Source organism: Hippoglossus hippoglossus, chromosome 20, assembly GCF_009819705.1.
Source record: "Hippoglossus hippoglossus isolate fHipHip1 chromosome 20, fHipHip1.pri, whole genome shotgun sequence".
Lineage (NCBI taxonomy): Eukaryota > Metazoa > Chordata > Actinopteri > Pleuronectiformes > Pleuronectidae > Hippoglossus > Hippoglossus hippoglossus.
Genome location: NC_047170.1, coordinates 19,497,754 through 19,520,833, shown reverse-complemented (window position 1 = coordinate 19,520,833; position 23,080 = coordinate 19,497,754). Strand labels below are relative to the sequence as shown.

The following is a 23,080-nucleotide window of genomic DNA, read 5'->3' as shown; positions in this document are numbered from 1 at the left end:
CTTATATTCTGTCTTCAGTCCATCTCTGTATATTATTTCCTGTATAAGCTCACAGGTGTGGTCATGTGCAGAGTCTCAGTAATTCACATCAACATCTACACAACAAATTCTGCGTAACAACTTTAATCTGCAGCTGCTTTAAAACACACTGCACCGGAAACCAGAGGGCTGTGCCTTCAAAATAAAACATAATTTACCATCCTGACGTCTGACGATGATCAACTGGGGTTTTATGAGTTGGTCTCAAAAAGGCTTGTTTATTTTATGTTATTTAATTGTTTCTTGCGTTTCTCATTGTGTCTTTTCTTGTGCAGCGCATTGGTTAATTATCGTGGTTTTAAATGTGCTATATAAATAAACTTGACTTTTTTTAAACAGCTTTTTAAATGGACAATGTAAAGCACCAACATTCAGAGACAACCAGGAACATTTCACACTTTAGTTGCTTTTTAAATCTTATCCTAAAAAGCAGAAACTTTGTTTTCAAATGTACAGTTGAGTCACTTTGTCACTTCATTAATTGATGAGTCAGCTGATTGTTTTAGCTCCATGGAACACGAGGGTCATTAAGAGATCAGTTATAGGTTATAAAGACACCGGGTTTGATGTAAAGTTGTCCAGGTGACACTAAACATTTCTAACCTTCATTTTGGTAAATTCAAATAACCTACACATTTATTTTGAAAGCCTGAACCCGATGTGCTCGTCCAGCTCGCTGCACTTGACTCTGGAGTTGCTAAGGAGCAAACACCATGGCAACGAAGGAGTCAAGAAAAGTTTTCAGTTTTTGATCTTTCATCGGAGCAGGACACGGAAGATGACGCATCTGCTCCAGAACCGGAGGCACACTGGACCCGAACTAACCCGGACTAACCCGGACTAACCCGGACTAGGGGGAGCAGCGGAGCGTCAGCCCGGAGAGTCGAGGTGAGAGGAGATGATTCCCTCAGGTGTCTGATCTGAGTCCTGACAGCTCCTTCACCTGATGCAGGTCAAACTCTAATATCATCATTTCATCATCAGATCAGTTTGTATTAAAGTATCATCACCATGTAAAACCCAGAAGACAGTTCACGACTTATATGTAAATAATAACTTTATTTATATCAAAACAAGGTTACAAAGTGATTCACAAAATACAAAAAGGTATGAATTTCTTTTCTAATTAAATTAAATTAAAAACTTTTGTATGAAGAACCTTGAAATGTCTTCATCCCAAAACAGATCCAGTTTAATTTAAACTGTTTACACGTCGAGACCGACTCTTCAGATGGATGAGTCCGAGTTAAGAACACGTGTGAAAAGATCAAGAACAAAGTTTCCCCTTTAATCTATTTTCTGTCTTTGTTCTAACAACTTTTACAATTTTAGTTCAGTTTACTTGAAACTGTTAAAACCATCGGTTTCCTGATATGTGGAGAGTTCACGGAAATCCACGTCCTTCTCCTCAGGGCCAGTCACACGTATGCAAATTATACAAAGGTCAAAGTTGAACTCCACGCGACGCCACGCTGGGGGTTTACTTAGCTACACGAAGACAATGTTTGATTTGCCCCCTGCTCACACTGATGGATGTGAACAGGAAGCAAATCTGTCCACTGTGGATTAATCCCACATGCTGGCGTGACAGAGCTGCAGCTGAGCGGCTGCAGAAACCTGCATCCGTCCACGTGTGGCAGATGAGTTGTTCAGGTTTTACTTCCTGACTCGCTCGCTGTGATCCTCCAGACATTTCCCTGCTTTATTCTCACATGGACTCACTCTGATATTCTGCTCTTGGATAGACAGACAGACAGACACACACACACAAACACACACACACAAACACTCACACACACACAAACACACTGGGACAGGTTTTCTCTGTGTGTTTGTGTATTTGCAGGCGGCTGCATGAGTCTGGAGGAAGTACGACTGAAGCAGCAGCAGGAAATGATGCAGGCCAAGAGGAAACAGAAACCGGTCTGACGACTGATGACACGTTCACATACATGTTTCACGTGAAGAAAATAATATGGAGGCCGAGATTTGAAAGCAACACTATGCAAAGTGAGTCTGATGTGTGCGTGTGAACATGAGAAAGTTTCCTCCTTCTCTAACTCTGCTGAGTGGGTTCCATCTCCTGTGAGAAGAACTGACTGAGAGTCAGCTTCAACTGTCACAATCAGCTGCAGCTGAAGAGTGAAGCTGAACTGAGATCAGTTAAAAACACTCAAGTTATTAAAAACCAGAGTTTATCTCCAATATTCATCAGGAAACTTTGAAATATGAAGAATTCTGAACAAAGTTTGGCGGATGTGTGGAATTATCTAATACCTAAATCAAATCAATGAATGATCTCAAACATGGCCTCCTGTTTATTTGCCAGAATTACTTTAACAGAAACATGCAGCAACTTTGAGTGAACACGTGCCTCTAATCCGTATTCACTAATAATATGATACTATATTTATTTCAGATGAAGAAACAGGTGATGGAGCAAACACCCGTCCTGACGAGCTGAGCCTCTCCCGTCGTCTGCTCGCTGCCTCGCCCATAGTTTTAAACTCAAATCAAACATCTACATGAAACCTGTCTTTTAAAATATTCAAACTGTCTAACATTGCTGCTGTGTATTATCTGACATCAATAAAGACGCTGTCATATGTATTTAATTAACATTTTGACATTTAATGATGGTTTTTCTCCTGATATATGTATATTTTGATTTCATGTTATGTCGATGCATCACAAGACTGCACTTATTCACAAAAACACACTTTTCTTTTCTGGGATTCAATTTACGAAAAAAACAAAGAAATCTAAATCCTAAGAACCAGAATGAAACAGAACTTTTTTCAGACTTTCTCCAGATAAATGACTAATTTCTGTTTCAAACCGTTCGTGTTTGTAAACACTAAAACCGACTGCAGGGATCTGTCTGAAACTCTGAAGGAGCTCATGTTGATGTAGGTGTGATCCGCCGCTCTTCCACCAACAGAGGTCGCGTTCTGCTTGTTTCTCAGCTGAGACACGTTCTGGTGCAGAGCGGGACGTGTCAGAGGGAATGATGAGGATGAGGATGATGAAGATACATAACACACACACACACACACACACACACACACACACACACACACACACACACACACACACACAGAGAGATTCAAGGACATGGAGATAAACGTCAGTCGGACATGAATAATTAAGATGTCATATTAGGTGACTGAAACTCCTGAGTGCGCATGCGTGTTAGCTGTAATTGTTTTGTTCCGCCATGATTGTAGTTCTTTTACAGACGCCATTCTGTGACGCCGATGCTGCGTTCAAGGGGTCGTGGTAAGCTCCGACGTTTTCCTTACCATTGAATTTTGTATTATCACTCTAGAGCTGAGGCTATTGTATCGCGGATAAGATAACTTAAGATAAGATAACTTAAGATAAGATAACTTAAGATAAGATAACTTAAGATAAGATAAGATAAGACAACATGAGATAAGATAAGATAACTTGAGATAAGAAACGATAAGATGAGATAATCTATCTGCATCCCCCCGGCAGCAGATAGTCAGATTGAGTTAGACAAGTGATGTAAACATAAATCATCATAAATAATCAATCAGATCAATACAATAAAATACAGAGAATATGTAAACTGCATAACCTTTGACTACACACGGAATATTGCGTGTAGAGAGACATATGTGAATGAAGTGCAGTGGCACAGGATGAGTTCACGAGGCTGTATTTGTACATTACATATAACAGATATTATTATATACACGTATATAGACTGATTTATGTTATATATATAATTTGCCTTGATGATTTGTTATCTTGTTTTTATTTGTGAAACACGTCGGCTGTTTTGAAATGTTCTTTATAAAGTTATTATCACTGTGACATTGTGCAGGTAAGATATATAATATGAATACGAGTGTGTGAACATACAATTTAATAGATTTAGCTGTATTATGTAATGTTATATATATATATATAAATACATTTTACATGATTGTATTGCCTTTTCCCTCCGTTTTCTTATGTGCATTAATGTATGAGTCTCAAACTGTTTTACTTCTGCCTCGACATGAGCTTCGCCCTCCACCTGTGACACACTGTCATCACGCTGCATGCATCGCACGATTGACACGCACGGTTGACACGCACATTAGAAACGCACGGTTGACACGCACGGTTGAAACGCACATGTCTAAACTTACATAAAACAATCCGCTCGTCGGGCTTCTCCCCTCAGGAGCGTGTTGCTGTTTTCCACCGGAGTTTGTCCCACAGCCCCTGAACGCGCCGTGATTCGGTGGCTGCTGAGCTGATCTTTGTGCGGAGCGGAGCGGGCGCAGTTAGCATCGGACGGCGAACACACACGGAAAGACGCGACCGGCAGCGGGACATCCAGCGTCTGGGCCCGAGAAGACACTCAGGCGGCGGCTACACGGTGACAGAGGCGGCCGGACAATGGTAAGAGCCCCGGTTCTCTGTGGGGGACGCAGGCTGGCGGCGGTCGGAGCTAGCTGGCTAATGCTAATCGGCTAGCGAACTGTTTTCCTGACTCATTATTGAGCTGCCCCAGAAGCTAGGCTGCCATTTTACAGCAGCTACACGGGCAGCGGGTCCCTCCTGCCCGGCCCCGCGGCACCGGGCCCGTGCCCAGTGCACCCGGCCCCGCGCGGTAATGTCGACACGAATAGTCGACGCGAACAAAAATGCGCATCGCGGTTTGACACGGAGCTCGTCCACCCAGCGCCTGCTAACCAGCTAACTGGCTAATTTAGCCCTGGGAGCTAACGGGGAGCTAGCGCTGTTGCGTAGCAGATCGAGACTCGAGTCGCGGCGTGGAGAAATCCCAACAAACCGCGTGAACGCGAAAAGCTGCGTCGTGTTTCCGTGAGGGGGGCTCCGCGGCCGAGGGGCGAGGGCACGGCGCCACGGGCTCGTGTTTACCCGGGTCGGGGCCACCCTCTCCGGAGTGAGGGATGGTGATTTGAACCTGACGCTGGGCTCACTCTCTCCCGGGACACCTGGACGAGACCCGGGGGCTGAGCACCGTCCGTCTCCAGGCCCGGAGGCGGGCGTGTGTCCCAGCTGCTGGCGGTTCTGCTGGGGGTTTGATTCCTCTGATCGGGACCGTGGAGCCAAGCACTGCTGCTGGTTGCCTCGCTCCTCTGTTCTGCTGACACATCTGGTGCCTGGTGACACATTACCAGCTAACACGGCTCTACACGGGGGTTAGCAACAGGTTTACATGGTTGTGGCAGCCAGGAGGAAGTTGTGATCATTCCTGTAGGTGGTATAGTGAAGTAGCCCAAGATTCACATCACACTATCACTCAGTCCCGTAGTTTTCACATTAGTTTACAGTATAATCCACGTTAGGGTCAAACATGATCACAGTATTTCCTCAGTACAATATTTGAAGTTCACACAGGGCTCATTTACTCCCAATGAAGTTGAAATGGTATAATATGTAGATATCAGGAAAAGGCAGATATGTTTCAAACAGTCCTCCCTTTTAGTTTTTCATAGGTTGTCCTGGTTTTCTTGTGTTTTCCTCGTGAGATTGGGATTCGTTCTGTCAGTTGCTCTTTGTCAGTGACTTAATGTCCAAGTTTTAAAAGAAAAAACAAGGTAAAACTGTGTTTGCAATATGTTCTGTGATGATACATGATTGTTTTCATCATCCAGGAAGGATCTTTGATTGTTTTCATTGGGACTGAATGTGAATTCATCTTTTATGCGACCTGTCTAAACTATCAGCTTACAGCTCTTTTTTTAGCTTGATCTGTGTCAGCTGAATTGAGTGTTTGCCTCACGACGTTAGATCCGTGTTCAGATATGGACACAGCCTCCTGTCTGTCCTCTGCCATCATGTTGTCCATATCTGTCTTCTGAAAACGACGGATGAACCCAAACAGAGCAGCAGCACTGGAAGTCGTTGGGGGGGGGGGCAGTGTAGCCAGTAGATCAACGGAGACGACCAGAGGACATGAAGACAACATTTCAACGAGGGGGGGGGGGCTTTTAGAGGAGAGACTTTGTAAGTTGGGGAGAAACTACAGGCGTCTGTACGTAACTTTACCCGAGGACGTGGACAAACACTTTATCCTCTTTCTTGAGAGGGAACATTATCACAACCTGCTCCACCATCTTTGTTGTTGTTGGCAGCTCGACTCTTTGCTGCCCTCTAGTGGATACTTTAACAACCTCGCCAGCATATGAGCTGCATGGAAGTGTGGGGAGTCACAGTTACATCACTTGAGACGGACGCGTCACTCTTAGTACGTAAAGGCAGAGGAAATGAGCCTTAATGAGGCAACAGATTCCTTCAGGGTTTATATTGAGTGATCATCGTGTCCTCAGAATCAACCTGTGATTGACAGCTTGTGTGTTTCTGTACAGACCATACGGTGGCAGTATGTTGGTCCTTGAGGTATTTACTGTCGACTGTAGGATGGGGATTTTGTGTGTTTTAACATGGTTGTTCAGTGGCAACTAAGAAAACATTAATGTGCTTGTTTACATCTGTACTTTCATACATTGTGGAGTCGGAAATAACACGAACATATCAACTATACTGCCAAGTAATCTATTTAAGGCCCTTTCACCAGTGATGTTTACATGACTTAGCACATGTGCTGCACCTGATTCACTCTGTTGCAACATCTCACCCCCCCACCCCCCAACATCATGCCAGTGTGCACAACTGGAGTTAGGCTGCATTTGTGTTCTGCAGCGTCAAATGACTGGAGTGGCTTCAGATCTATGAGCTGTTGTTTCATGCTGTGATCAGAGCTGAAACGATTCACACATCAACAGGAAAGGAGTCTGCAGCTATTCTGATCATTGTTAATAATCTTCATAACTGTGTCAGCACAAGAGACATTACAGTTCAACGGTTTCATGCCACACTATACAATTATTGTTATTATGATGGTAATAGTCAGCTGAATTCTATTATATATATATATATATATATATATTATAAGTAAATGTTGACATATTTGTTGGCTCTGGCCTCTCAAATGTGTGGATTTATAAAATATGTTGCAGTATATTGAGTTTATTCAGGTTTTAAACAGTTTTTTGCTTGAAGCAAAATATTTTAAGTTGTTAGTCTGGGCTGTTGGAAACCATGAGATGTATTTTTGACATTTTATAGACTAGTAGTTATTCAAAATGAAAATATCCATTAATTGATGTAGCACTGGCCACAGAAACGGTCTGCTTGTTAACATTTGGTGCAGTCAAATCATTTTGCTCTGTCAGAAATCACGATTTAAAGTCATCTCAGCCACGACCACACCATCCTACCTCTTTCTTTACCCTGTCTGACCCGTCCAGGTCTGTCTGTTTAATATGTACAAGGTGCTGTGTAGTGACGGCACTCAGGGCAGTGATTGTAAAGTCAAACCAAAGGGGCTGCGACTCTCTGCTTGGCTGCTCGTTTGAATGCTGAGCAGAGCAACAGAAATCAAAAGCTGCTTACGCTAATGAAATGTCCTCCCTCGCAGCCGAACCCAGCATATGATCGGTTTGTGTGGAGGCACACACACACACACACACACACACACACACACACACACACACACACACACCTCACAAGCACGTTAGTATTGAAGAAATGCTCGTCACTGTTCTTCAGATTCAGCTGAAGCTCACGACTCAACCTTGAACTTTGTTCTGTCAATAAAACTCAGAATTAAAGGAAATAGAAATGGTAACACAGCTGTTTCTGCCTCTGTGAAAATGGCAGCTTCGTGTGTGTGTGTGGTTTACGTTCTTTGTGTTCTGAAATGTAGGGTATTAGGTTGTTGAGTCTGGCCAGGACACACGGTGACCAGGGTAATCTGATTTACCAGGCTGAGCTTTTTTTCCCACGGACGCTGCTCTCCCTCTTTCTTCCTCTCTCTCTCTCTCTCTCTCTCTCTCTCTCTCTCTCTCTCTCTCTCTCTCTCCCTCTCCCGCTCTCTCTCTCCCTCTCTCTTTCTCTCTCTCCCCCCCACCGCTCCCAGCATCCTTCCCATTCAGCAGATCTCTCTCACTCATCTCTGGTTCATGAGTTGTGGCAAAACATGTAGTAAAGATGTGTTCAGTGTAGAAACCGATTTGAATGCAGGTGAGGTTTGGAGCTTCATCTGGTCAACCAGCCACGTAGGCAGGTAACCAGTCACCACAGAGTAAGAACTTATATTTGCAGGCCATTGTATTGAAGTATAAAATGCATGTCACACTTGAAAACAGTTTGTTAGAATAGGATTTCTACTGCTGCAGGCTGACAGCAGGTTTTAAAAAACAGGATGGTGTGCTTGTTTTTCCTCTCTGTCCCTAATTGGCCTTTCCCATCCCTCAGTAGAGAGTTTCTTTAAATGATACTCATGTTTTTTGTGGCACCAGTACTTTTTAGTGCTTTGGTCTGTGTAATCATTTTTATTTACAATTTTAAAAATCTTTCCTCTTTGCAACATAGTAAAAAAGCTGTATTGATCAGTCACACAAACGTTTTAATATTTGTAATAGTTGGTGGAAAACAAGGTGAAATGGAAATAAATGCACACAAAGCTGATTTCTGATACAGACTACAAATCCAGTACCGGCGTCTTCTGTTACCCCGATCGGACCCAGATCTGTGTACGTCGGCCTGGAAGTCACTGAAATCATTTTAATGTCCGGTAACGTGAGGCCTGGGACTCCTGTGACTCTAAAATGTGAGTCGTGACTGAATGTAACCGATAGGTTTGTTATTTTCAACTTTACCAATAAACGTTATTAAAATCAAATATAGATTTAAGAAAACTCAAATACAACCAATTATTTACAACTTGAATAACAGAATAAACCTTTTAGGGAAAAATATAGACACAAATACACTTTTCTTTCATTGTTTATTGTGTAAAATAAGTTTTTCATATCCACAAACAAATGCTGATACCAATATGCTGACTGATAGGTCGGTCGTGCTATATTCACATTTAATATTCAAGATTATTCGAATCCTAAAGGAGCAAAGATGTTAAATTTGGGGCTCACTGCAGTACTTGTTGACATCTTAGTTTCTGTATCGGCGTGTTGTTCCCTGAAAAGTACATGTTCCCCGAATCTAGTCTTGACCTTTGGACGCCGCTGCCTTCCTGCCGCGTGTGAACGGGGGGGGGGGACATGTGGACTGGACCGCTGTTGTTGATGACCAGGATTCTTGTTTCACAACAAACTTTCTAGAAACTGTTGCCACTCAAAAACATCCCATCACCTCATGTCGCATAGCTGTGGAGCAGCTAATAGGTCAGATACTGTAGGCGACGCACATCCAACACCTCCTGCTGTGGGAATCTGAAATCTGATCCCAGTGCTGCTGCGAAGGGCACCTTTTCTTACCACGGGTGAATGGCAGCACAGGAGACACAGAGACCGAACACTCAAGCTTCTGTTGTCGAACGGCTACTCGGAGGTATTGTCTGCCCCAGTTGCCATGGCAACTGTCGGAGCACCTCAGGTAGGTAGGGCTGCCTTTCTGAGCCGAGCGAGGATGTGCTGAAGAGGAGCGGAGGCTTAAACTGGTCTGGAGTCTGGGCGGAGACGTGGGGGCTCGCAGGTCCGGCTCCGTGTCATTCAATTCAAAATCTAAACCTGACATCTCAACATTTAAGACTTTCTTTTGGTAAAAATGTCGTCTCAGGCTTTGTCCATACGTTTCAAACTTTTTCAAACTAAAACTATCTCTGTCCACACGAGCGTCATAATATTTCTTGATAATCAAAACAGATGCCAATTAATTTACTTGATAAATTAACAAATGAGTCTTTGCAGCTCTACATGCTAACGTTCCCCGTTTCCCTGTCTATGAGGTGTTATTTTGAACATTCAGAGACTAAATGTCTCAGCAGGGGAAGCAGAGATATTTTTGTGTGAGCTGTCGGAGGAGAGTGGCCGATGGCAGCAGGTTCCAGCTGCAGTGTTGTGGTCAGTGGGAGCGGGGGCAGGGATGCTGCAGACAGGTTGGGCGTGGAGAGGAGGACAGACTTCTAGTGACGGTTCAAGGCCTCATCCAAGTCTCATGTTCCTGGAGTTTACTGCTGTGTCAAGGTTTTTCCTCCGCCTCGGCGCTTCATCGTCCTTCTTTCCGCGGAGCTGCTTTCAGAACCTGAATTAAAGGGAAAAGCTGCAGTGTATGATTTGACATGGTTGTTGTTCCTGTTATTTCCTATTTTTTGTAGTTTCTAGGAAAAAGTGCAGACATTTATATAACAAGTGTTTTTGTTTCACCATGAAAATCTGTCAAACTGCGGAGGCCTGCCAAGTAGTCCAGCAGAATGTCCCAGACCTTCTGTTTGTCCTCAGATCTGATTTAAGAAAGAGGAACGTGGTCATTTTAAAAATCTGTGTTGGGTGAAGAGGACACGTTTTATTTATTTTTATTTTTTAGAAACAAGGCCTTTTAAAGATTAGTCAATTGGCTGACTGACAAAATAAATGAATAATTTTGACAGTCAGTCGATCGAGTAGTTTTCTAATCAAAGTCGCAGCTTCTGCATCTGTGGATTGCTGCTTGTCTTCGTTATACGTGGAATTAAAACAAATACCTGGATGTGTTTTCTGAAAGTGGTTTTGCATTGCGGCCTTGGTAGAACTAATATTAAGTTTCCTGTATCCTGTAAATATCTCAATATATTTCAGTGTTGCTCTAAACCCACAGATTTGCTGTGTTATTTAATGACCCTGATTTCAGGGCCTTGGTGGCTCATTGACACATTTTGATACTGTCACATCACTGAAGACACTCTGACGTCAAGTGTTCATTCATTGTCCTGCGGCGTCAGGACTCGTCAACAGGGACAGGAAATAAACAGCAGGTCACTCCGCTTCCTTCCCATCCACTGGCAGACTATTGTACCTGGGTCATGTCCTGAGTCTCCGGTCCTAATAACTGTGACTGTCCAGAGACGGGCAGCGCCACATGCCTGGTCCTTCTAAATATAGCAGCACTGCCTACATGCACGCAGCAGTTTCTACCCAAACACCAAGTCTCAATTCAGTCTCTGCTTCTTTTCTTCTGTATTCACACAGCACAGATGATTACGTTAGATTGATATGAGAAAGGACAAAAGCAGCGCTCTTCTTTAAACTGTATTTCTGAATTTCTACATGCGAACTTCTCAGACTTGGACCTTTTTTGCTTCCTTTCCTACAGACAAAAAAATGTCTAGCCTATAATACGAAACACCTTAAGTATCTGAAAATTATCTTCTTAATTTAGAACAGATTGAAGTTTTTCTCTTTGACATTACATCTTCCTTAGTTCAGCTTCAGGTCCAGTGAAAAGTTTCTCTCTCTGTCTTCGTCCCTCGCTCGCTGTGGCTTCATGTTGATGCTGCGTTTCTTTACCTTCACCTCGGGTCCTGACAGCGATGATTAAATTACAGCGTCACGTCGGTCAATTAGTCTTAATGATGTGGACTGTCATCAATGTCAGCTCTTAAAGCAGCTGAGTTAACTCTTGTGATAGTGACACCTTCATCACCTACATATTTAAATATCTACTATTTATAGATCAATCTCCTTGTTTTATTATGGATGTATTAACTTTTCAATGCTTCCTAAGTGAAAATAATGCCCCATAACATTTTTATAACAAATACAATATTGCTGATGTTCACGTCACATGTTGTAGTTTCTTTTTGCAACATTAAAAAACTACGAGCTCTATTTAAAGGTCTGAATGAGGCTTTTAGACAAATGTTCCTAAGGAAAAACTTTGCTCTTAAGACACTTGGTATACGAGGGAGACGCCACCATCTGGACAAGACTGGTGAAGGAAATCATGAAGGCGCTGAAGTGGACTAATCTGTCATTAGCTGCGTTACGTCAATTCTTTAGGGATCAGAGCCAGGTGTCAGCAGATATATCTATATAACTGTCCTGGATAACTGCTAACAAACTACTTAGAAAACTGAAACCGCTAAATCTCAGACATGCACTGGACTCCGCAGATCCCCTGTATCTTCTCCGGAGGAGGTGCATGTGTGAACGCAAATGTCAATGTGTGAGCTCAGCAGGGGATCCCCCGCTGGATTCACCCCAAGCAGGTGGAGGGCGGGGGGGTGGATGACACTTCTAACGTGTGACATATATCTCCCGGTGAAAAAGTGCTGACACACACATAGAAAACACAGACGAAGATGTGAAGAGAGTTTGTGGTGATCAGAGCTGAGACGGTGTCAGGTGATGTAAACATGATCACATGACCTCTGCAGCAGAGGTAACACGTCACTTCCTGTCTCTGTCTGCTGCAGCCGGCTGCTCCACCTCTCACCTGAACCAGGAGGAGGACATGTCTGAAAACGGCCTATAGATTTTTATTTCTGAGGGGTTAAAATATATTCACTTCATGATAAAGAAATCACTAATCAAAATGTGTTATCTTTTATTTCCCTCTCAGGTCATCTGGTGAGGATCGCTGCAGGTTTTAGGTGGAGGAGTGGCAGACAGCGCCACCCAGGTGTGCAGAGTGGGGCTGCATCCCTTCTCACGACCCGACAACCAGCTTCACGGAGTGCCGCTGCCAGATGGACTGCGAACTCTGAGAGCAGAGTGAGCCAGGACCGATATCAACCGAGGAGAGGAGCCGGGGGGAGAACGCTCACCGGGGCAGGAAAGGGAGGGCACTGGTTGGGAGAGGACGAGAGGCTCCACGATGTCGTCAAACAGGACCCAGAACCCCCACGGACTGAAACAGATAGGCCTGGACCAGATATGGGACGACCTGCGGGCTGGAATCCAGCAGGTGTACACACGGCAAAGCATGGCCAAGTCGCGCTACATGGAACTCTACACGTATCCTGTGGTTGACGCTGTGTGGCTGTGGTTGTAGTTTTGAACGTTGTATAGGAGTATTCCTCCACCAGTGCTAAAATTGTTAATTTACGAGTACCTCAACAAAAAAGAATCTGCAAAGTTTACTGATTCTAGGATGTTTTTATAAGTAAAGTCAACATATAGATATATATATATATAGATATATAGATGGATAGATATGTAGCAGACAAACAGCTGCAGAACATCGACACCAGCACTGGCCCTTATCACCAAAAGTTCAAGAATCTGTCTTTCCAAAGTTTACTACACGTGTGACTCTTCATCCTGAGATATTTGTGTTTCTCTCTGTTTGCTGTCAACGCGCCCACGAAGTTGTGTTGTCACAGGGGCTCATTCGGGCATTAGGCAGAGTTTTTACCAGGGCGCTGGCAGGAGGAACTCCAGAGAAGGTCCGCAGCAACTGACTCAAACATTTGCGTTCTCACATACAGATAATTTCAGGAGATTATCCAGAGTTCAGTGTATATCTGAAAGTATCTTGTGTATCAGAGTGTCGGCTAAGGAATATGTTTTAAATATATATATATTTTACACACCAAACTTTAAAAAGAAGAGGAAATAACAATCACTCACAAGTCTAAGCTTTAAGAAGAAAATGTTGATTGAATTTGTAATTATTCACATCACTTACAATATAATTTATCACCCTTAAGCTGAAGCATCATAATCTCACCTAAAGGCTTCATTTTAAAAGAAAGCTACAGTTATTGTTACTTGGCAAATATAAATAATCAGAAAGGTCCGTGTGTGTTGTACGATACGTGATGGCACTGGCTTGTTACTTCCTTGTTGTAGATGTGTGCTCAGGTAATGAGTTACAACAAAAGAACACCGAGCGGTCCAGAGTCCTGGAGACAGGAAACACACCTAATTTATACATGATGTATAATTACTGATCAACTTAACTGATCTTCTGTCAAAGCAAATTTCATTTTAGAAACAAATGCAGCAAAACTTGTTTGTATTCTGAATGAAAAAGGGAAGAAAGTTTTTAACAGTCTCAGCCACAGTCAACTATTAACTTTAAACTCCATAAACACAAGCAGGGTTCGGTTTGTAAAGTAGCCGTGAGATGATTTTGTCTGAGGCTTTGTTTTGGTGTTTGCCGACCTGGCGTTTCCATCAGTAAAGTGTTTCATTATTTCTCTGAAGAACACGTTCTCCTGTCGGGTAGAAAGAACAACACAAATTTACACTATATACAATTTGTGATATTCACCTTTTAGTGAGCACCACAGGTCACTGATGACAACAAGGTTTGTTGTAGTTAGTGACGTTCTGCACAAAGGAAAGTATTTTTTTTATGCTTTATTTAAATGCTGAATTCATTAACAATATAGTTTCAGTGTTGAGCCCCATTTTTACTGGTCAGAAAAACCACTAACATCTGGCTCTTGTCTGCAGTGTGACTGGATACAATCAGCAGTCGTTCCTGGGGCAATGATTTTGCAGTAAACACATTTTTATCGGCTCCGATCGGCAGTGATGTAAACATTACACCCGAGTAAACACAATCCTCTGTAGTGGCAAGAAGAGTGAATCGCCTTTACCCACAAAAACCCGGCGTACCCCCTTTAATTTGGTGTAACAGAGCTATTGGTGAGAGCCCCCTCTAGGATGTATAGTGTTTCATGGCTTGTATTGGATGTATGGTGTTTCTGTGTTTGTTCCTTAAGCCTCCCCTCAGACATGTATATAACTATTGTACTAGTGTCCACCAGTCCAGCCAGGGCAGGGGCTCGGTGCCTCCGGCCAAGCCCTCCAAAAAGTCCACCACTCCAGGCGGGGCTCAGTTTGTAGGCCTGGAGCTTTACAAGCGACTCAAGGAGTTCCTGAAGAACTATTTGACCAGCCTGCTCAAGGTGAGTCCACACACACCTCTATGTTTTTAACCTTTTGACAACATCACAAGTGCTGATCTCCCGTTTCCCTTCCTCCTCCTCTTTTCCCTTCAGGATGGTGAGGACTTAATGGACGAGTGTGTCCTGAAGTTTTACACCCAGCAGTGGGAGGATTACCGTTTCTCTAGTAAGGTCCTCAATGGGATCTGTGCCTACCTCAACCGCCACTGGGTCAGACGAGAGTGTGATGAGGGACGCAAGGGCATTTATGAGATATACTCTGTAAGTCGTCTTTTCATGAAGAAGAGTCCTCTTGAAACCTTTGTGGCCGAGTTTGTGTTGATGTGCACGTGTGACTCTCCGTCCAGAAGAAAACCACCAGCCTCAGCCACCAGAGCAGAAACAACATGGAGAATCAAGTGTTACTGACCTCGTTGTGTTTAACAGCTGTTCAGTTAAATTCTGTATTTTACAATGACACAACTGTTAACACGCGTAGGAGACAAGCTATTATTATAACTATTCCAGTTTACACCAGCACGTGCATGCCCAGTGTACGTGAGCGGCCACGTGATGTGTTAGTATGGACGGAGATTCAAACTGATACAAAGCCAAAAAGCTTGTGTGGACAGAGGTAGTTTTAGTTTGAAATGAATATGTAGTGGTATGGATGTAGAGGAGTGTAACGGACAAGCAGCCTAAAGTCCTGACCTTTTGTTTATCCTCTCATCCCCCCCCCCCCTCCACTGCTGCCTCCTCCCAGCTGGCACTTGTGACCTGGAGGGAATGTTTATTCCGACCCCTCAACAAACAGGTGTGTGTAGTTTCTTTTTATAGACGTGAAGTGTCAAAGAACAAAGTGGTGTAACACAATTAACAGTTATTCAGTATTGGATTGTGTTTGTCAGTCGAGTTTCGGTGCTTTAATCAAACCTTCTTATTACGTCCTAACTGTTGCACCTTTATTTTGTCTTTGCACAATGAATTAACGTGAAGTTCTGTCCTCAGGTAACAAATGCTGTGCTGAAGCTGATAGAGAGAGAGAGGAATGGTGAGACCATTAACACCAGACTGATCAGCGGTGTGGTCCAGTCCTATGGTAGGTCCCTGTGTCCAGATACAACGCTAGAAACATCTGTTACAGGCAGATGTTAAGAGGAAGTATCAGAAAAACCTGTTTCTATAGCTGTTTAATTCTTATGAGTCTTAAATCTTAAGCCCAACTTTACTATTTAAAACTTTATATATAAGAGATGTTCTCAGGCCTTAATAAACAACCAGGCTTAGATATAACTGCAGTCATCTTTAACCTAATGTTTAACCTAATGTTGACAATTACAGCGTTGACCCTTAAGATTTAGTTTGAAAACTATCCGTTGTGCATCCGTCTGGCCGTGAGCATCACGTGACATACATGACATCCCATGTCTGCTGTAGTAGCATAAACAGACACGAGCATCTGCCTCTCGTCCGTGTTTCAGTACATTGGACTCTTTATACTGGTGGGATTAATAAAGTGGATAATTCTGCTTGTATAGTTGGTGACAAGTTGTAGTAGATGATTGAATATTTCCTCCCCTCTCGTCCTCCAGTTGAGCTGGGCCTGAACGAAGAGGACGCCTTCGCCAAAGGTCCGACGCTGTCCGTCTACAAAGAGTACTTTGAATGTCAGTTCCTCACTGACACGGAACGTTTCTACACACGCGAGAGCACAGAGTTCCTGCAGCAGAATCCTGTCACCGAGTACATGAAGAAGGTAAGTCATCCCCACGAGGAATGAATGGTATCAACAGGCTCTGAGCAGGTTTTATGAATGAGATGCTTTTGAGACCTGTTCCTCTCCGACCGTGTCCTTGAAACACAAGTTAAACTGAGTAAAAGCAATAAGCTTTTCACTGGAGATGAGACGTGTATGTAGAGACGGTGTTTGTGCTTCATGCTGATTCTTTGTGTGTTTTCCGTCAGGCGGAGGCTCGACTGCTGGAGGAGCAGAGGCGTGTGCAGGTTTACCTCCACGAATCCACCCAGGACGAACTGGCCAGAAAGTGTGAGCAGGTCCTCATAGAGAAACACCTGGAGATCTTCCACACCGAGTTTCAGAACCTTCTGGACGCCGACAAGAATGAAGGTAAACCTGCGATAGAATCAATTTATCTGTTTGTCAGTTTTTATTCCGACTGTTTCCTTTTGCTATCGATTAGTTTTAGAAATGACGGGATCATTACAACACTCTGTTTCTTTTAGACCTGGGCCGGATGTACAACCTAGTGTCGCGGATCACAGACGGTCTGGGTGAACTGAAGAAACTTCTGGAGACCCACATCCACAACCAGGGCCTGGCCGCCATCGAAAAATGTGGAGAGGCCGCACTCAACGTACGCATCACTTTTTCACCTCTGACACCAATTCTCACTCGTTAACTTTAGCTCGATTCGAAGCTCAAGGTCAAAACCTGCTGCAGAGTGGACGTAGACAGTTGAGTGTAAGTTAAACGTTAAAGATAAGAAGAGACCGTTACCGTCGCTCTTGTGGTACCAGGTATGTACACAAATGTACATGAGACATTTTTACACAACCATTTTAAAAGCTGCTTTCAGGACATGTGACATTATGACGTGGTCAGATGATGTTTAGAAGTGTCCATATTCAACAGTGTGTTACAGCTGAAGGTTTAACTGCGTCATTCTGTGAGTTGATCTCTGTCCTTTCTCACTTTCTCAAGGAAGATTATCATTCAGATATCTTAAAAGGTCATATCAGTAGGAAACCTTCTGAAGATGTCAGGATAGAGTTGGAAAAAATACTTGAAGATTTTGATCAGTCATAGTGTCAGTATACAAGGATTACAGACGGGTGAGAGGAGTAAAGATGTTAAAGTAAGGTTACCGTTTCTAACTGAGTAAAGATGCATTCAGTTCTTAGAAACAAGTTGTGATTGAGCCAAAGATGTGTGTGTTACTTCCAGGACCCCAAAGTGTACGTGCAGACCACCCTGGACGTCCATAAGAAGTACAACGCCTTGGTCATGTCTGCCTTCAATAATGACGCCGGCTTCGTGGCGGCACTCGACAAGGTCAGTTATCCTACGAGAATCGAACGGGGCAGGAAGCTGTGAGAGAACCTGGAGGTACTGGACGAATCAGCTGTTGGTTTTTTACGTTAAGTCGAGTGTCCCCCTGTTTGCAGGCGTGTGGACGATTCATCAACAACAACGCTGTCACCAAAATGGCTCAGTCGTCCAGCAAGTCCCCCGAGCTGCTGGCCAGATACTGCGACTCTTTGCTCAAGAAGAGGTGGGTCACGTGCTCTGTGCATTCGTTCACATGAAGATGGGATTTTTCTGATGAAAATCTTGCATTTATTGTTCGTTTTTGTTCTTTTTTTCCTCTTCAGCTCCAAAAACCCAGAGGAGGCAGAACTGGAGGACACACTCAACCAAGTGGTAAGTGGCACGTTACACAAACACACTCATTACTAGTAATTAATCTAATAACAAAATGTCATTTCTCGAGTTTACACTGATGCTGGGAAAAGTCAGTGACAGAGTTACACTGCAGCCTGTTAGCGTCACGTTAACGTACATTTCTTTGTTTCCTCCTCCAGATGGTTGTGTTCAAGTACATCGAGGACAAAGACGTTTTCCAGAAGTTCTATGCGAAGATGCTGGCCAAACGTCTGGTCCATCAGAACAGCGCCAGTGACGACGCAGAGGCCAGCATGATCTCCAAACTCAAGGTCGGATTCACGGACTGGCAAACGACTCATGTTGCTGAATCTCAGCAGAGTAAACGCTCACACTGGATCTGGTTTTGTTTTCTCCCTGCAGCAAGCATGTGGGTTCGAGTACACGTCCAAGCTGCAGCGGATGTTCCAGGACATCGGCGTCAGTAAAGACCTGAACGAGCAGTTTAAGAAACACCTGACCAACTCCGAGCCTCTGGACTGTGAGTAAACTCTGAGAGTCGACCGGAGTGTCCACCAGTCGTCACATGTCTGATCAGTTCTTCATTTTAACTGTATTATCTTAATTTGTACAATTTATGATTTTTCATTTAATGAAAAAAAAACTGGTGTTCTCTTTTTATTTAAGAATATATTTAAGGTTTTAAGTTCTGAGTGAAACCACATAAACACTTGTGTGTGTTACAGTGGACTTCAGTATCCAGGTTCTGAGCTCTGGCTCTTGGCCTTTCCAGCAGTCCTGTACCTTTGCTCTGCCCTCTGAGGTAAGACTCCGACATAAAGACAAGAAGACCTTTTGAATTTGTTTGAGATCTCTTTGTGCAGAGAAGCTTTTAAGGCTCCGGTGGTTGAGTGGGGGAAAGAGTGAGTTTTAACCCTTGAACATCTGAGGCGTGTTTGAAAACCTCAAACCTGAGGGTTTCTGAAGAGCTCACAGGAATGCCAACGTTTACAAAAACTTTAATTTCTCATAGAAACTTCTGCCTTGCACTGAAACCGTTATAACATTAGTTATAACGAAGTTAGAAATTTGTGGCTTGACAATTTCTGAACCTTCAGACGGGGACACGGGAGGAACCGACGTTATTCTCACTCCGACTGTTTACAGGCTTGTTTTGATGGATTTTCCTGAAACACACTTGTCACTGTGATTCAATGACATTTCCATTTGCTACTGGATTCAAATAAGATATTCTGCTGGATTTTAATCTTTTTTCATGGTTATTTTGAAATATTTCCTGTGAACATTAATGAGCGCTTCTGTTCGTGAAGCATTCTGCAGTTTCTGTCTACCCCCTCGTTTTTAGTGGGTCCTGAATACACTAGGGGGGGTTTGAAGGGACAGGTGGACACTACCCCGACATCACGTAGACAAATGGGACGACACTGCTCCTCCACAGCCAGGAGCAAAACGAAGGGGCCAAGTGGTAGAGCTGAGGGGTGAACTGGGACAGGGCCCGGGAAGGAACACTTAGTTTACTGAACAACACGAAACCCCGGGACCTTTTTCCCACTTTTAAATCTGTCTTTTTGCCGGAGACGTCACTCCAGCCTTTTTAATGACGTGTCTCTGTGCTTGCAGCTGGAGCGAAGCTATCAGCGCTTCACGGCGTTCTACGCCAGCAGACACAGCGGCAGGAAGTTGACTTGGCTCTATCACCTGTCCAAAGGAGAGCTGGTCACCAACTGCTTCAAGAACAGGTACAGTCCTCGTTTCATCGACTGCAAATAAAGGTGGACGACATGACTGCTCCAATATACTGCTACAGTATAGGTCTGAAACCCCGCCTCCTCCATGTTAGCAGATGGAACATGAACTAAACAAATCCAAGTAGACCTTAAATAAATGTTTGTCAAAGATGGTTTCTGTCATAGTAGGTAGTTCTTAGTCACGAAGCACGTTTGTTCTGGTGAGTTGAGCTGAATCTGTTGTTTCCAGGTACACGCTGCAGGCCTCCACCTTCCAGATGGCCATCCTGCTGCAGTACAACACAGAGGACAGCTACACCGTCCAGCAGCTCACCGACAGCACACAGATCAAAACTGTGAGCTTTTCACACAACTGATGATCTGGAGATGATGACACGTGTTCATTCCTCTACAAACCATCTGTGTCTTTGATTTTCAGGATATTCTGGTTCAAGTGCTGCAGATTTTGTTGAAATCGAAGCTGCTGGTGAGATTTTTATAATTTTAATATAAATTCACAGGTAGAACTGAACTGAACGCAGGCAGTGAGTGAGAAATCAGGAATTAAAACAAAACGTTTTAAAACGGGCGGGACTCCAGAAACAAAGAAACTCCTGTCCTGACGTGTAGTTTTCATTTTGACCAACAGAGGGTGCCAGAGAAGAGGTTTATGTTCACTTTGGACTGAAGGAGTAAAAACTGTCGTAATCTCTCGTCGTGTTTAATGAAGATTTGTTTCGATGCTGCGGTGAATCAGTTTTAATGTGTTTTTTTGACAGTTTATTAAATGAATGTCTCATGTCTGTCTGTCAGGTGATGGAGGACGAGAACGCCAATGTGGACGAGGTGGAGTTCAAACCCGACACCGTCATCAAACTTTTCCTCGGATACAAGAAGTAAGAAGCTCCTTCGAGTCACAGTTGGATTCTTAAATCACATGATGCCGGATGTGTTTGTTTACCAGCAAAGTTTGAACTCGTGTGTTTGTTCGTCTGCAGTAAGAAGCTGAGGGTGAACATCAACGTCCCGATGAAGACGGAGCAGAAACAGGAGCAGGAGACGACTCACAAGAACATTGAGGAGGATCGAAAGCTCCTCATCCAGGTGACGGTTCCCTCCTCAACACACTGAACATCAGCGCCACGGCAACAAGAGAACATTGATCCTAAAGAACGAATGAATTAACGCTGATGTGTGTCCGCAGGCTGCGATAGTGAGAATCATGAAGATGAGGAAGGTCCTCAAGCACCAGCAGCTCCTGGCTGAAGTTCTGAACCAGCTGTCGTCCCGATTCAAACCCAGAGTCCCCGTCATCAAGGTAACACACACACACACACACACACACACACACACACACACACCGTCTTCAGCTGTTTTCAGACTTGTTCATGTTCCTCACATGTTCCTCACATGTTCTGGAGGTTCTGGATGTGAGAACAAATGTCTGAGTCAGTGTCTCTAGACATGTTCTGGATCTTCTCCTGCAGCCTCCAAGTAAAATGTGTGTAACATGTCAGAGTGAGTCCATGTGAGGACACAGCAGGACAATGTGTGGAAGCTTCCCAGTGAGCGAGTGGACGTGTTGATGAGGTTTCTAACACGTGACGGACGTGAAACTGGAAGAACACAAACATCTCAGGATGAAGAAGAGGAGCCGTACACGTAGAAGACGAAGACGTCAACTTGGAAACACGAGGAGGTTCCAGATCTTTTGGTGATGAGGGCCGACGCCGGTGTGGATGAGCTGTAAACAACAACACTGATCTTTCCACAGCAGAGTTTATACGTCATATCCGGCCTCCTGCTGCTCTACAGGCTCCGCCCCTCGCCTGGATGTCCCCACATGTTCCTGTTTGAACGAGTCGGACCCGACAACCTGCTGCTGCTTCACAAACACTAACATGTCTGAAAACAGCTTTAGATAAACATCAGGTTTTATTTGACAGATTTTCTTTGTTTGGTTTCTTCTCATCACTGACATGTCCTGGTGACAGGAAGTGATGTATTTTATTCCTCTTGTGTCAGAACTCCAGATAAACCGTGAACATGTGGATTAACGTGCAGTGGACGTTGTGGTGATTTTCACTTGTTTTGTCTCCCTCCTGTGGACAGAAATGCATCGACATCCTGATAGAGAAGGAGTACCTGGAGCGAGTGGACGGTGAGAAGGACACGTACAGCTACTTGGCCTGAGCGCCGCCCGCCTGCCCTCCTTCCCGCCCGCCGGCTCTCCTCAGTTTTATTTTTATTTGTTATCTTCTTTTGTTTTTTTATGTCTGAGTAATAAAGTGTGGATCCCTCTGAGCGGCGGACATGTTGTGAGTGTGTCGCCGACCACGTGATCGCCCCGATTGACAACCATCAACGTGAGGGGCGGGTCAGGAGGGCGTGAACTTTCTGCTCTGCCTTCGAGAAACAAACGCCCCTCCTGTTGAGACTTGGAACCCCCGTCTACATGCTCGCCGGTCCCGTCCCGTCCGTAGGACTCGATCACACTTCCTTGTTGTCATATTGTAAATAACCACAGACTCTAAGAGGAAAACAAACCCTATCCCCTTATTTACATAGCGCAAACGTAATGAATTAGCCTACAGCCAATCAGAGGAGAGCCGCATCCAAAGGTTTCTGCATGCTACTGCCTACCTGCACCACGGTGACCACGAAAAATTTAAAAAGTAAAAATAAAAGTCGAGTCACTGGGCAGCCGACGCAGTTCACAGCACGACGCCGCGAAATTCGCCGCCGGTCATGAGTTGTTGGCGGAGGAGGTGGTGAGGTTAGAGCCGCCATGACGCTTCTTTATCTGCCGGAGTAGTGTCGGTGTCGGGTTCATGCAGGAGGCCTGTTTCATTACTGAACGGTGGACATTTGTATAGTGTGGTTCATTTTCTAAATGTGTGATAAATAAAAACAAGGAAAGATTTCTCTATACGCTCGACTCCACGACTTTTCCCTCTGAACAGACTGAACGTTGCTGTTTGAATCTTTCCGTGATGGTTTCAACCAGAATCTGACGTTTTGTGTTTCTCATTTTATTCATGTCAAGTTTTCTTTGGAACCTTCGACTCTGGATCAGAATCTGAATTTATCAAAACTTAACACGACTGAGTATCTCACACGTGAGGGATTCTGTATTTTTCAACCTGAGCACTTTGTTAATAAATGTGTAAATGAACGTTGTTCGGAATCAGTCGATCTACTGGACTAAAGAACCAATCGTTT

At 44.0% G+C, this 23,080-nt stretch overlaps 1 protein-coding gene across 1 annotated transcript; it reads left to right on the top strand.

Moving 5' to 3' along the window:
* The first annotated feature begins 4,230 nt into the window (after positions 1-4,230).
* On the top strand, positions 4,231-22,789 carry LOC117753552 (cullin-1). Its single transcript, XM_034571694.1, has 22 exons — positions 4,231-4,458; positions 12,430-12,824; positions 14,554-14,728; positions 14,822-14,989; positions 15,471-15,521; positions 15,716-15,806; positions 16,300-16,463; positions 16,673-16,835; positions 16,952-17,082; positions 17,673-17,780; positions 17,894-18,000; positions 18,101-18,149; positions 18,311-18,442; positions 18,534-18,651; positions 18,857-18,933; positions 19,752-19,870; positions 20,109-20,214; positions 20,298-20,345; positions 20,672-20,754; positions 20,857-20,962; positions 21,063-21,176; positions 21,971-22,789. The coding sequence occupies exons 2-22, from the start codon at positions 12,685-12,687 to the stop codon at positions 22,049-22,051; spliced, it is 2,331 nt and encodes a 776-aa protein (XP_034427585.1). The 5' UTR covers positions 4,231-4,458; positions 12,430-12,684; the 3' UTR covers positions 22,052-22,789.
* The last annotated feature ends 291 nt before the right edge of the window (positions 22,790-23,080 follow it).

Coding starts and splice junctions, on each gene's coding strand:
- LOC117753552 (XM_034571694.1), top strand. CDS start 12,685: ATGTCGTCAAACAGGACCCAGAACCCCCACGGACTGAAACAGATAGGC. Junction 17,781..17,893: donor TCGTGGCGGCACTCGACAAG/GTCAGTTATCCT, acceptor CCCTGTTTGCAG/GCGTGTGGACGATTCATCAA. Junction 18,934..19,751: donor CCTTTGCTCTGCCCTCTGAG/GTAAGACTCCGA, acceptor CTGTGCTTGCAG/CTGGAGCGAAGCTATCAGCG.